At 45.4% G+C, this 12,833-nt stretch overlaps 1 protein-coding gene across 6 annotated transcripts in view; it reads right to left on the bottom strand.

Moving 5' to 3' along the window:
- NCOA6 (nuclear receptor coactivator 6) overlaps positions 1 to 12,833 on the bottom strand; it is a 43,755-nt gene that overhangs the window by 9,480 nt on the left and 21,442 nt on the right. For all 6 annotated transcript variants that reach the window (XR_008433827.1, XM_053958212.1, XM_053958215.1 and 3 more), the window contains exons 9-12: positions 12,281 to 12,427; positions 10,212 to 11,331; positions 4,392 to 4,513; positions 517 to 3,498 (exon numbers count right to left, since the gene is read on the bottom strand). Coding sequence is in view for 5 of the 6 variants with exons in the window: in XM_053958212.1 (XP_053814187.1) it covers positions 517 to 3,498; positions 4,392 to 4,513; positions 10,212 to 11,331; positions 12,281 to 12,427 (4,371 nt within the window). In the remaining variant the exon portion in view is untranslated. The remainder of the gene's footprint in view (positions 1 to 516; positions 3,499 to 4,391; positions 4,514 to 10,211; positions 11,332 to 12,280; positions 12,428 to 12,833) is intronic.

Here is a 12,833-nt window from a genome sequence, read left to right as displayed (position 1 = left end):
ACAAACAGGGGTTTGGTGTGGGTTGTTTTTTTCTTCTGTTCTGGAGGTTATTCAGCAATTTCCCTAGAGGATGAAGGTTATTCAGAGATGAAAATAGTATTATTAGGATTAATTCAAAATATCATAATTAAGTCAATAAATTGAAATAATTTACAAATCAAAAGTCTGTGGCAAGACCAAAGCAGAATACCAGTGTATCTACCAGTATAAAAGGGACCCTATGTATTTGTCATCACTGATACACCCACTTTTCCTCCTTGCTTCCAACAGTTACATGAAGTTACAGAATCATATGTTCATGACAAGTACCCCACTGAAGCAGTAAATGGAAAGTGAAATAAAACATCTGGAACTTGAATCTTGGCGAATACAAGCCTGTGTATCACTCAGCTGTTAGAAACAAAAGAGCAGCTGTCAGCCTTGGCTGCAGTGCCGGGAGAGCAGCCCCTGGGATTTCCCGAAGTCCCCTCCCTCCCTCCCTCCCTCCCTCCCTTCTCCGCGCAGCCCCGCACTCACCTGCGCCCTGCAGCAGCTCCGGGGGTACTGCGGGCTTCTCCTCGGCCGCGGCGCTCCCGCTCGGCTCCGGGCCCCCGCCGGGGTTGCCGCCGTTGGCGCTGGGGCCCACGGGCTCCGGGGCTGCCGGGGGGGCTCCGGCCGGAGGGGCTGCGGCCGGGAGCGCGCTGGGCCCGGGTGTGCTCGGGGGCGCGCCCGGGGACGCGCAGGAGGGAGCGGCCGCCGCGGGGCTGAGGCTCGAGCTGCTGGGCCCAGAAGTGCTCTGTTTTGTAAGACTGGGTGCTGGAGGAGTCCCGCTTTTGCTGTCGAGTTCTGCTGGGGGTTGCTCTGTTCCCAAACTATTTGGGACCGACGTTTCTAGTCCCTGACCTTCTGTTTCTCCATCCAAAGCGTACTGCTCTTCCCCTTTCTCCAGGGAGCCAGTGACCTTCTTGCACGCTTTAGTCAGAAGGAGCTGGCCAATCTTGTCTACCTTTCCCTTTCCCTTGCTGGATGAAACAGGACTGCGTCTATTCCCAGAGCCCGGGCTGCTTGTAAGCAGAGAGGAAACAACAGGTCCCGACTGGGCTGCTGGCACAGGGCACTGCTCACCCGACCCTGCACCTTGGGAAGTCTCCTCCGGGCTGAAGTCCTTGGCTTGCTGAGCAGGAAGCTGTGAAGGAACAGTGGAAGGAGTTGGAGCAGAAGAAGGCAGTTGGACAGGAGATGCCAAGGGATTCAGAACAAGTGACCTGCTGGTGGGAATACTGGACACAGGACTGGTGGATGAGGTGCTGGGAGGAGTGGGCCCAGAGGAAAACTTGATATTCTGTGGGATATGCAAAGGACCAACAACCGCGACCGACTGAGGCATCAGACTCGAGTTAGAAGTCATGGGGGCTGCTGGAATCGTGCTGGACTGAGAGCCCTTCATCACTTGGATGATTGAGGATGAGTTTATAAACAGAGGTGTGATGAACTGCGGCCGGGCACTGGACTGAGCTGCTGACTGTCCCTCGGAAACCATCACTTTGCTCCCCACGTTGGGCATGGTGACAACAGTGGACACTAATGCAGATTGCAAGTGGGATGGCAACGGAGCTGATGTATTAGCAACAGATGTAATAGGGTTGGAAGTCACAAAAACTGTTATCTGGTTGGGAGGTAAAGAACCTGAAATAGAAGAGCTAACAGGCCTCTGCATTACTGGAGGAACGCTCTGTGCCACACTTGCATTTACTTCTCCCTGTTCCTGGTGCCCTGTATTTGGACAGGGCTCATTATTTTGAGGCAGGCTAAGTGAATTGGATGGCTCCTTGCTCAGTGATGAATCCTGCAGTGGAGGAATGACAGCTATCTTCTTTAGCTCCTCACCAGTGGGGACAATTGGTGCCATCTCAAGACCAGTCAGCCCAGGGGGCTTAATGGTCACATTAGGAGCTCCAGAATTGTCAAGAAGTTGACTTAGAGAAGTTGGTGCCTCCCTCATGACTGGAGATACCATGGCTTTACTTTCCTCCATGACTGGGAGCTTACTGCTGTCTAAGGCTTGCCCATCTTTTTTTGCCTGTTCCTCGGGAACCAGCACTTTCATTTCTGGAGTAGGGACACCTTTCAGTTCAAAACTGGGCTGGTCCTTGCTACCTAGGACACCTTGTGCGCTTTGACTCTCAGTATCTTGAGGCACATTAAGGCTCTCCTTATTGTCTTCAGGAATGCCAGTCACAGCAGGTACAGAAACTGTGGGATTCTGGTTACTTAGCATGGAATTATTTTGAAAACTTGTGGTCACAGGTGTTGGCAAAGAAGAGGGACTAGCCATCATATTTCTCTGTAATTCCATGTTCTGCAAGAGAGATGGATTCTGCTGAGTTGTCAATGATAATTTAGCTGCTTTTGAATTCTGTCTGCCAGGGCTTGGTGTAGTTTTCCTACTGGAGCCAGGACTGGACCTTCGACTATTGCTTGGGCTTGCTCTCTTTGTTCCTCCAGCATTGGTTTGTTTGCCCGAATTAATTACCACACCTTCCAACTTGTGTGACTGTGAGGCAGTAAAACTGGACTGGTTGTTAATTGTGAGATTTGATGGGGCTTGCCCAATGGCCTTTAAAGTAGTGGGATTCAGACCCTGCTGATCAAATCCTCTGTTGAGATTAGGCCTGGGAGGTAAAGGAATATTGATCTGGGGAGGGAACAGACCAGCAATAGAGGCATTGAGCCTCTCGGGAGACAGGCTAATTTCTGAGGGTTCTGTGCTGGGTGGACGGTTATTAGGAGTCTGAGGGTAATATGGCCTTGGGCTAGCTCTGTTTGGGGTTTTAGGCCTTGACGTTTGTGATGGGGCAGCAACATTTGGAAAATGGTGTGTAAGAGCACTAGACAGAGAACTAGACTGCTGCTGGGGACTTGCACCTTGGGCAGCTGAAAGTGGGGATGGTCCAGGCTTGGGTCCTGTCATCATTAACTGGTTCTGTGAAACTACTAAATGAGATGTCACATTATTCTGAGCTCCTGATGTTGGAGCTCCACCCTCAGCTCCACCTCCTTCTGGAAGAGAGGATACTGATGATACCTCTCTGAGAGGTGAGCTGGAAGGATTCTGTACGTTATCTGGATAAACCATTTTTCTTGCATTATTTCCCAGAGGAGGGTTGCCTGGCAGGGCCATCCTCTGTTTGTCAGGAGAGGGAGGCACGGGCCCAGGCCCCTGGAGGTTCACCATCACTGGCATGTTCCCGCTCTGCTGCATTGGCATCCGCTGGGCATCCGGGTTCAGGGGCGCCCTGGGGGCGTGAACCCCCTGTGGCACAGGCAGCCTGACTGATTTGGGATCCTGCTGCATCATCAGCATCATCATCATCTGCTGCTGCTGTGGTGTCTGGGGGGGTGCCTGGCCTTGCTGCGGAGCTGCCTGCTGCTGCTGCTGCTGGGGCTGCTGCGTGTGGGGCATGAGCTGAGGCGGCATCTGCTGAAGTGGCCTTTGCTCCACTGGCTGAGATGGATAACCTAAGGCAACAGAATGACACATGGTTAAAACCAACCAAAGATCAGAGGAAGCAGAATTTCTGTAACAAGCAGGATTGGATAGAAAGTACAGCCTGGAGCCTATTTATCTTGGCTGAGAGACACATTAACAAGACAGGCTTTACAAACAAAGCCAAAGATTTTACTTAATTCATAAAAATAGTTTTACTTAATGTATGACCTGCATGAGATTTAACTGGAGATTTCTTAGTGTGTTGTATCAGCTACTAACCCAGGTTCACACCTGACAGGTCTCTGCAACTGCCCATGGGCTTCCTTTCACTGGCAAATGCAGAGTTGGGCTTTCACTAATTATTACTCCTTAAAACTAACTTCAGAGTTTGACAGCCCCAAGACATGGACTAGCACACCTGCCACAGACCTGACATTTTCTTGAGAATAAAGTAGAATCTGTCATGTGTTACTTGGGCAAAAACATGCTAAGAATTCCCTGTGTGGTTTATAATATAAATCCTATTGCAGACTTTAGATTCAATCCTCTCTACATGCAAAGGATCATTCCAACTACAACCACTGTTTCTTCTCAAAAATCAGTTATTGGTCAATGCTAAATTTTTAAGACATCAGTCTGTGCTACAGGTAGAAATATAGCATTTTTTATCAGTTATGTTACTGCTGAATAACGCTGCAATACTCAGTATGATACCTGCAGGATGATAAATGAGAATGGGGCCACCTCTTCATTTTGAGCTAACCCAAAGAAAACACTTAAACAACGGTACTATTTACTTACTAGAAGGAAAAAGGTTTGAAATTGAATGTGTGATAGCATAAATAAAATGGAACTGTTGCAAAGATCGTTAAAACTCTCCTGTAGTTATTACATTCAGATAATCACAGAAAAATCCTACTACCTGGTGGCCTACTTGCAAAATCGGAGAGTTTAGGGCCTGACTTCTCTAAACTCATTCCTTGGTCTCCAGACATTGATGACTGATCACTCTCCTCCAGGCCAGCTGAACGTGACTCTGAAGAACTGAAAGAAAAAGAACCGCAATTAAGAGCCAGCCCCTACATCATTGTTTGATTTCTGCTTCTATAACTAAGTACTCAAGTAATTAATTCCCAGCACTCTCCACAGATCTGGAACAACCCGCTGAAATGCCTCTGACGTAACTTGCCAGACTGGAACACGCACACCAGGTCTGTGTACAGTCACTGCCTTAGGTACTACTGAAAAGGACACAAGTTGCCTGGTGCTCTGTTGATCTTAAGCATTCATTTCTGCTGTGAATCTGAGCTTTAGAACTAAGAGAATGCCAATGGATATTTCAAATGATAGAGCCTCATATACATCAACTAAACTAAACAGGCTTTCCTATGACATCTGAATGGATAAGCAAGTGCCATGGGTAGATGCATTTTTCATTTATTTTAATGGTAGCACCTTTTCTTCCAGTATTACACCCAGAAGTGACTCACTCAGGGTAACCTTTGATAACATCACAGCACAAATGCACTGACATGTCAGGCATTGCAGTCACCCTCCAGAGACAGACCTGTGTGGTACTGGGGCTCTGTAAGTGATCACACGCTGGTCTGGGCTGGAAGGGACCTTAAAGCCCATCTCATTCCACCCCCTTCCACTAGCCCAGGTGGCTCCAAGCCCCAGTGTCTAACCTGGCCTTGGACACTGCCAGGGATGGAGCAGCCACAGCTACTCTGGACACCCTCTGCCAGGGCCTCCCCACCCTCACAGGGAACAATTCGTAATTCCCAATATCTCATCTGACCCTGCCCACGGGCACTGGGAAGCCATTCCCCGGGTCCTGTCCCTCCATCCCTTGTCCCCAGTCCCTCTCCAGCTCTCCTGGACCCCCTTCAGGCCCTGCAAGGGGCTCTGAGCTCTCCCTGGAGCCTCCTCTTCTCCAGGTGAGCACCCCCAGCTCTCACAGCCTGGCTCCAGAGCAGAGGGGCTCCAGTCCTTGGAGCATCTCTGTGGTCTCCTCTGGACTCTCTCCAAAGGAGTGTCCTTCTTGTGCCCCAGGGCTGGAGGCAGCTCTGCAGGTGGGTTTCACCTGAGTGGGGCGTAAGGGCAGAATCCCCCCAGCCCTGCTGCCCACACAGGACTCAGCTGGGTTCTGGGCTGTGAGTGCACAATGCTGGGTCACATTCAGTTTCTCATCCATCAGCACCCCCCAAGTCCTTCTCCTGAGGGATCTGATGCTCCAGGAGACTCTCTAGAACAATTTAAAATTGTCCAGACTCAATGCCCAATACTTGGACTAAATCAAGACAGCTTTTGCAGACTTAGAAAAACCCCAAGTTTCTATAGTGAACAATATATATGGCCAGAGGATGTAAAATAAAGAGGAATGAAGAGCAGAAGAACTAAACTGCTTATCTCCTTCATGAATATATGAAGGTTATAGGAAGTTCTGTGTAGGAAAAGCTCTAAGCTAAAATTAAAGACATCAAAAAAAGTACACTGCCAATAAAGAGAGGCAGAATCATGCAGAAATGCCATGGACAGAAGTAACACTTTCAGCAAAATACAAATCTGAAATCCATAATGGTGGGGAGATAGATCCTATTTCAGTTTACTTGAGAAGAACAGTTTCTGGCATCTTGTGCAGCTGACATTAAGCTGTAGACATGCATGGAGACACCCTGGCCTGTCCTAATGTTCTATCAGCTACCTAATCAATATTCCAAAAAAAGCATGTGACTGGAAATCCCTGAATTTTTGTGGGTCAAAACTGCAGAGAACATATACCAAGAGAGAAGATGAAAATAGGGCAAACAGAACTGTTCCAGACACTGCTGCTGAGGGCATGTACTGCCAAGGAAAGCACCTGGAGTGCAATGCTGTGTCTTATCCAGCACATCACCAATTTTTGTGATGCAGGGAGTGTAGGCTTACATGCCTCCACCAATAAATTTGATGAAAACTGGCAAAATGCAGAGATATGCCCAGAGCATTATATTAACAGCCACAAGTGAACAAAAATTCTGGCAGCAAAATCACCCAGAAGAGCTGCAGCTTTGGTACAGGTGCCAGCCACGTAAACTGAAATAATACCTAAAATTGTCAATGCAATTTCAAATTTGTCAATTTTGCTATTTATTTACAATGGTGGAAAATTAAAAATGCTACAATTAAAGTTCAGCTCGAAGGTGATACACAGCATCACTGCACAGAAAAGTTTAACCCAGAAAACAAAACTGATGCACAGTGGATCCTTAGCAAACACTTCCTGCCAGATAGATCTGTGCAAAGCTGGCAGAACAGACCCAAGCTTGGTTTGCCAGCAAAGAGCAGCTATGGTAAGAAAGTCTGCTTCTGTCATTGCTGGAAAATTTCAACATCAATGAATCTCAAATGAGGCTGAAATTCACTGGGCATGTTTAGCAACAACCACTCGTGAAAAATAACCAGAATATGATAGCAAGATGCTTGTGTGAGGAACAAAATATTCCATATTTATTCTTCTTTTCTATTGCTCTAGCTGTGAAAAAATATATACGAATAATTGCACACCTGGTACAGTCTGGATTGTCATCAGCAGTAGCTCTGCTCTAGCAGCTGCACTCTGAAGTACAACCTTCAGATACAAATCCCTCATCAGAGCAGAAAGAGCTCCAGGAAAACCCAAACCAACCAAACCAAAGAAGGTGGCAGCTGGGTCATAAGGAGAGCAAACCTAAAATGACAGATGTGGCAGCTCCAGCCCTGCCCAGGAGCAGCAGCTCTGGGGGTAGAGAGGCTCCTCCCCTGCACTGAGTGAGGGCATTTTCGTGCACTGCCAGGGGACTGGCACCCCCAGAGCTGCACTGAAACCCGCTGAGTCTGGCAGGGAAAAGCCTCTTTGTCCTGCAGTGCTGTCACCACCTGCCCTGGACACTGCAGCCTGAATGGCAGCACTGGCAATGACCTCCCACAGCGGATTATTTCTGTTCTACCAGTGCACAGGATGCTCACGGTCGGTGCACAGGGGAACGTGAAACAACTGCTTGTTTGTGTATGGATTTAATAGAATTAACCAACCTGTTTTATCCACAATCCCATTGCATCTAGCATCTTGTTCCTCAGTTTACATCCCATTACCCACAGTCTCCAGGTTCAGCACACAGATGCAAACACTTTTAAACAACCAAAATGTCCTGGGTTTCATTCCAATGCAAAGTTGCTCAATTAAGAAAATCCTTGAAACTATTTTAGACTCAGCTGAATAAACTCTTTCAATAGCTCACTTATCCGATTTACATTCCAACACGATTGCAATCCATATTCCTAATTGTACTTTTGTTACTATGTTATTATTTCTCAGAAATTATTTCTTTTTAGTGTCTTTATCAAATTAGCTGCATTTCCACACAAGGTTTGCTGCTCTGAATTCTAAAATTTCTGAGGAAGAATGACAGAGAGGAAGCTGAGATGAAAAGCATCCTATTTGATTCTGATGCAAAAGTGATCCAAATTGGATTTCATTCCTGCCAATTCCAAGGCAGGAAAGTACTGAGCTTGCTCAAAGATGTGAGGGAAGCTGAGAGAGAGTGAGGCAGGAAGGTGTTACAGCCAGCTTTCACTGCACTCTCCCTCTTTTTGCTGGAAAATAAACTCAGGAACTTTTGTAAGAACAGCTCCCTTCTTAGTACTTCTGCAAGGATCAAGTATTGATTTAGTTCATGCAGAACCAAAATGCTCATCCGTATCAGAACAACATTCTGGTTCCTTTGTTAATTACACCAAAATCTGATTCAAAACCTTTTTTAGGAGCTGGAATTGAGCTGTCATAGCTCATTAGAAAAGCTGTAATTGAGACTTCTTCTATTGTGAAAACTTTTTAATAAGCAAATAGTCTTGTGAGGCTTTGCAAGCTCAGAGGAAGAGCTTTATAGACACATTTATTGATATTCCCAGGCCACACTGAGGCTGGGTGCTCATCAGTAAGACCAATGAAAACAAAATCATAAGAAGAGTTTTCTTTAATTATTAATGGATTTTTTTTTCAGAAAGTGCTGCCAGCTCATCTGCTCCCTCTGAATGCTCTGTCACTTCCACAGCAAGGCACTTGCTACAGCAGTGGTTACCATTGTTTTATTGGAATCTGTTTGGATTGGAGGAAGTGGTGTCTGTGTTAGGTTTCTAAGTCACCCCAAAGCTGCAGACTGGCCACACACTTGGTGCTGGCCAAGTTACTTTTCCTAGGTTTCCACATATGGCGACAGATTGTGTCCTCCTCCAGCTGTAATTTGAGATCACTCAGCAGCAGTGAGGACCTGACAAGCCATACCATCACTGTATACAGCTATACAGGAGAGGCTTGAAAAGCTTTTTTCCAAGGCCTATTAAATTAGCATGCTTTGCTTTACCATACAGCATTTCTGCATTTTATTTTTGTACTAGTTAAGCCAATTAATGATTGTCACAAAAGATCACTTGCTATAGATGATGTGAGTTTTTCAGTCCACAATTAAAATGTCCATGAGATTATTAATTCCATCTTCATGAAGGAATCTTGACACTGCAGAAAATGCAGGCTGGGGCTACACACTGAATAACCAAGGGAAAAGTTAAAATACTGAACATTTTTCTTAGTACTTCATGCCAGCTTCTCTTTGCACTGAACTGAACATGTGCCTCCAGGAAAGGCAGCATAAACTTCAGGTTAAAAACATGATTATTCAAAGGGGACAGATTGGTGGAACCAGAGCCACACCAGGAGCTTCACGTGCTATTGCCATCTTTTTGTTTGGTTCTAAGAATTTAATTTTGATATTTGAATATTTCTGTGTTACAATTTTCTGTGCAATTTTTTTTTCATTTTTCCCTGATTGAAAACAATCCCCCCAAGTACCATCAGGTGGATTCCTGTTAATGCCCCATGGGCTCATCTGCAGCATCAGGATAATTAAATAAAGCATATCTGCCTTCACCATTTGAGCTGAATAATGGCACAGCAGCAGCAGCTACCACCCTGTGCTGGGTGATAATGAACTGTCAATGGCAAATGCTTACAGGACAGCTGGCCAAGAAAGAACACTCTGGCCAAAGAAGGAAGAGATTCTGCAATCTTGTATTTTCACTAAAAAGACATTAATTCATGATCTTTCAAACTTTTCCATTGGCCTCCTCCCTCTCAAGAGCTGTACGGGTTTTTTTTCCTTCCTAATCTCTGCTAGGTCAGGAAGACCAGCATTGCTTGGATTTGTTAATCTCATACCCAGAAAGTACCATATTCTTCCCTTTAAATTCTAGCTGCAGCTTCAACTAAGAGAGAAGTCCAGCTCAATTCCAGGCAGAAATGTGTCAGGATATGCACATGATTCAGGAAACAACCCCTCAAAATCTGTCCTGCACATGTCTTATAGAGGCTTCTAGTTCTTCTGAACATACTTCCCACCCTTTGATCGTGGCTGTCAGACTGCTTAAAAAAGGCGGCCTCCTCTTCCAAGGGCTGTGGCACCAGGGGCCACATGCTCAACTTCCTTCACCCAGTAAAGGTAAGGAACAGTGCTCCTAGAATTGGGTTTATAACTGATTTTGGATATTTGCATGTTATTTTTAATCTTGAACAAACATTCCAATGACCGTCTCTTGAGAGAAACTGCTACAACATGAATAAAATACAAGTCCTTTCTGACCCATTACTTGCTGATAAAATATTGACAAGATGCCTGTGGGAGTTTCTTCATGCCCCTTATAAAAAACACTGTAATTTTAAACCTACGTTGTTTGTTCTAGCTGTTGATTATTTTTCTTCTTCCTTGGAGGCTTCTTCTTCTTTGGCTTGTTGGCATTCTGGTTACTTTGTTTGTTGTTCACACCAAAGTGCCCTGCTGAGATATCGCTCTGGAGTAGGTTAACCAAGAGCGGACTTGTGAGCGTCACATCTTTATTGACAGGAAACACAGGGTTCTGCCCACAGGAAACCTGATTCCCATTGGGAGTTCCACTAAACCCTGTACTGAAAGGCAGCCCATGGCCAGAGAAATGACTCCCTGAAGCATTGTTGTTTCCTTGCATTCCTTGCATATGAGAAGGCACCATGTTTGGCTGCTGCACAGGAACCTCAGGTAACATCTGTGTCAAGTTCCCATCGTTGTTTGTTGTGGTCGCAGTATCCCCAAGTTGCTGAGAGATGTGAGGACCAGGTCCAGTGGGTCTTAAAACTTGCCCTTGAATTCCCATCACCTGAGAAGGATTCCCATTCACAGGGCCCTGCTGTGCCATCATCTGCCCAGTGAACTGCACCATGTTTCCTTGCATGTTTGGGGTTGGTCCTCTCATCAGTTGAGCTGGCCCCGTCATAACATTGGACTGGTTTTGAGTATTAAAAGGCTGTTTATTTCCTTGCATCTGAGTGGTCATCATCTGCTCCATCACTGAGTTTTGCTGTAGCAAGACCTGGCCCTGAGGTCCCATCATCTGATTGTGTGTGGACATCATCTGCTGTCCCTGCTGGGGAATCATCTGTTTGGGTGGGGTCATCCTCTGGGGAGAGGGACCAAGATTTTGGTTTTGGGGTGTCACCATCATTTGGCCTTGCGGCATGAGCTGAGTTCGAGAAAGTATCATCTGGTTTTGAGGGTTCAGCGATCCCTGAGTCTGAATGTTCACCATCTGTCCTTGAGAGGACACAATTTGCTGATGCATCCCCATAAGCTGGGACTGTGGTCCTTGCTGAGGCTGTCCCTGCATGTTGCCCATGTTAACTTGTGGCACCCCACTAGCACCAGCCTGCTGGTTGTTCATATTTCCATGAAGTCCCATTAGATTGGTCTGCATCATATTTGGTGGGCCATGTGCTGCTTGCATCTGAGTTTGAGGAGGTCCAGATCCTTGGCCACCTTAAGAAAATAAAAAAGAAAATACCAGTAAGAAACTAATTGAAGTGGTGCAAGAGTTTTCACACCTTTAAATGTCGAGTACTCCAAAATTGCTTTCCTCCCTTTTTCAATAAAGTGGCATAGCTCATATATTTGCAGTCCTGGGATGCAAAGTTTGATGCTATAGATACATGTTAGTTATCAAAACAGAACATCATACATCTCAAAATAAACACTCGGACTGTTAATTCCCCTGTATCCCACTGCAGGATGGGATACCTGCAGAAAACTTAATTTCAGTTGTTATCTGCACCCAAGTTTGAAAATCTTCCATAATGTCACCTAACTCAGCAGAGTAATTCATAACCGAAATGAGCTTCAAACCCTCAGGATACTTTATAATGGGCTAAAGAATAAATGCATACGGAGTACTGATGAAATTACATCATCAGGGTATCCATAATCCAGCCAAAAGACTAATAATTGAGTTGTAAAATGGAGGGAGACATTTGTGATTTAAAGATTTCATTTTCACACTTTAAGAAGACTTCTGAAATTTTTGAAGGAAGCAATAAATAATCTTTTCAAAGCAGAACAAGACTATTTTGCTCTTCTGCTTCTAAGATAATTACCCTTTTTTTTTTCTGGACAAGAAGTCCCTTTTGTGTTGTATCTTTATTACTCCTTGCCTCCAAATTTCAGTGCTACCTTCCACTCAATTTCTCAACAGCTGCTTCTGAAGCCCAGACCCACAGTCCTCATCAATAATAGTTGTTGAGAAACATGAGCAGCCTTATGCTTTTCTTTTCCCTATCCAGTACTACACACAGAGTGCTGCTGCAGCCCCAGCCAGCAGCTCCCTATTAATGGCAGGAGTTCAATGGTTTGGGACCCTGTGACACAGGAAAAGGCATCATGTGCTACAAATGGAAAATGGAAAAAGCTGAGGAACGTCCCCCTGCAGTCAGACCTGTGTGCTGCACGTTCTGGCTGGTTGGCAGCTGTGGTGCTCCGCTGTTCCCTGGCGTTCCTGGAGCTGTGGAGGGCACCTGGCCTTGCAGGAAGTTCTGGTTAGCCTGGCCTGCAGAGAACCCTGGGGGGAGCCGCTTGGGCATTCCTGAACATGAGAATTTTCTGATTAGTTAGTATGGAAAATGGGAAGGAAAAAATAGACAAAATCTATAATTGGAGAATACCTTTGAGTCTGTACTATCATATGACAGGTTTAGGCAGAAATAGTTTTTTGCCAATATACAAAATCCACTGAAGACATTTATAGTTCTTACCTGTGCAACAATTCTGTCTAAAAATTACTGTGATTAATTTCAAACTATAATTTAAACACAAAACTTACTACTCAGAGAAGGTTGAAAGTCCACATTTGACCTTACAGAAACTAGAAATTAAAGTAATATATGGCTTGTTGCTTTCTACTCTACTGCATCTCTTAGCACACCTTTAACTTATTCAATGTACACAAACAGAAATAACTGGTATTCTTCTTAGTGATGTGCTCCTCTCAC

The sequence above is a fragment of the Vidua chalybeata genome, chromosome 17 (assembly GCF_026979565.1).
Source record: "Vidua chalybeata isolate OUT-0048 chromosome 17, bVidCha1 merged haplotype, whole genome shotgun sequence".
In the NCBI taxonomy this organism is placed as follows: Eukaryota; Metazoa; Chordata; class Aves; order Passeriformes; family Viduidae; genus Vidua; species Vidua chalybeata.
The sequence above is the reverse complement of the archived record's forward strand: the minus strand, read 5'-3'. Positions and strand labels throughout refer to the sequence as shown.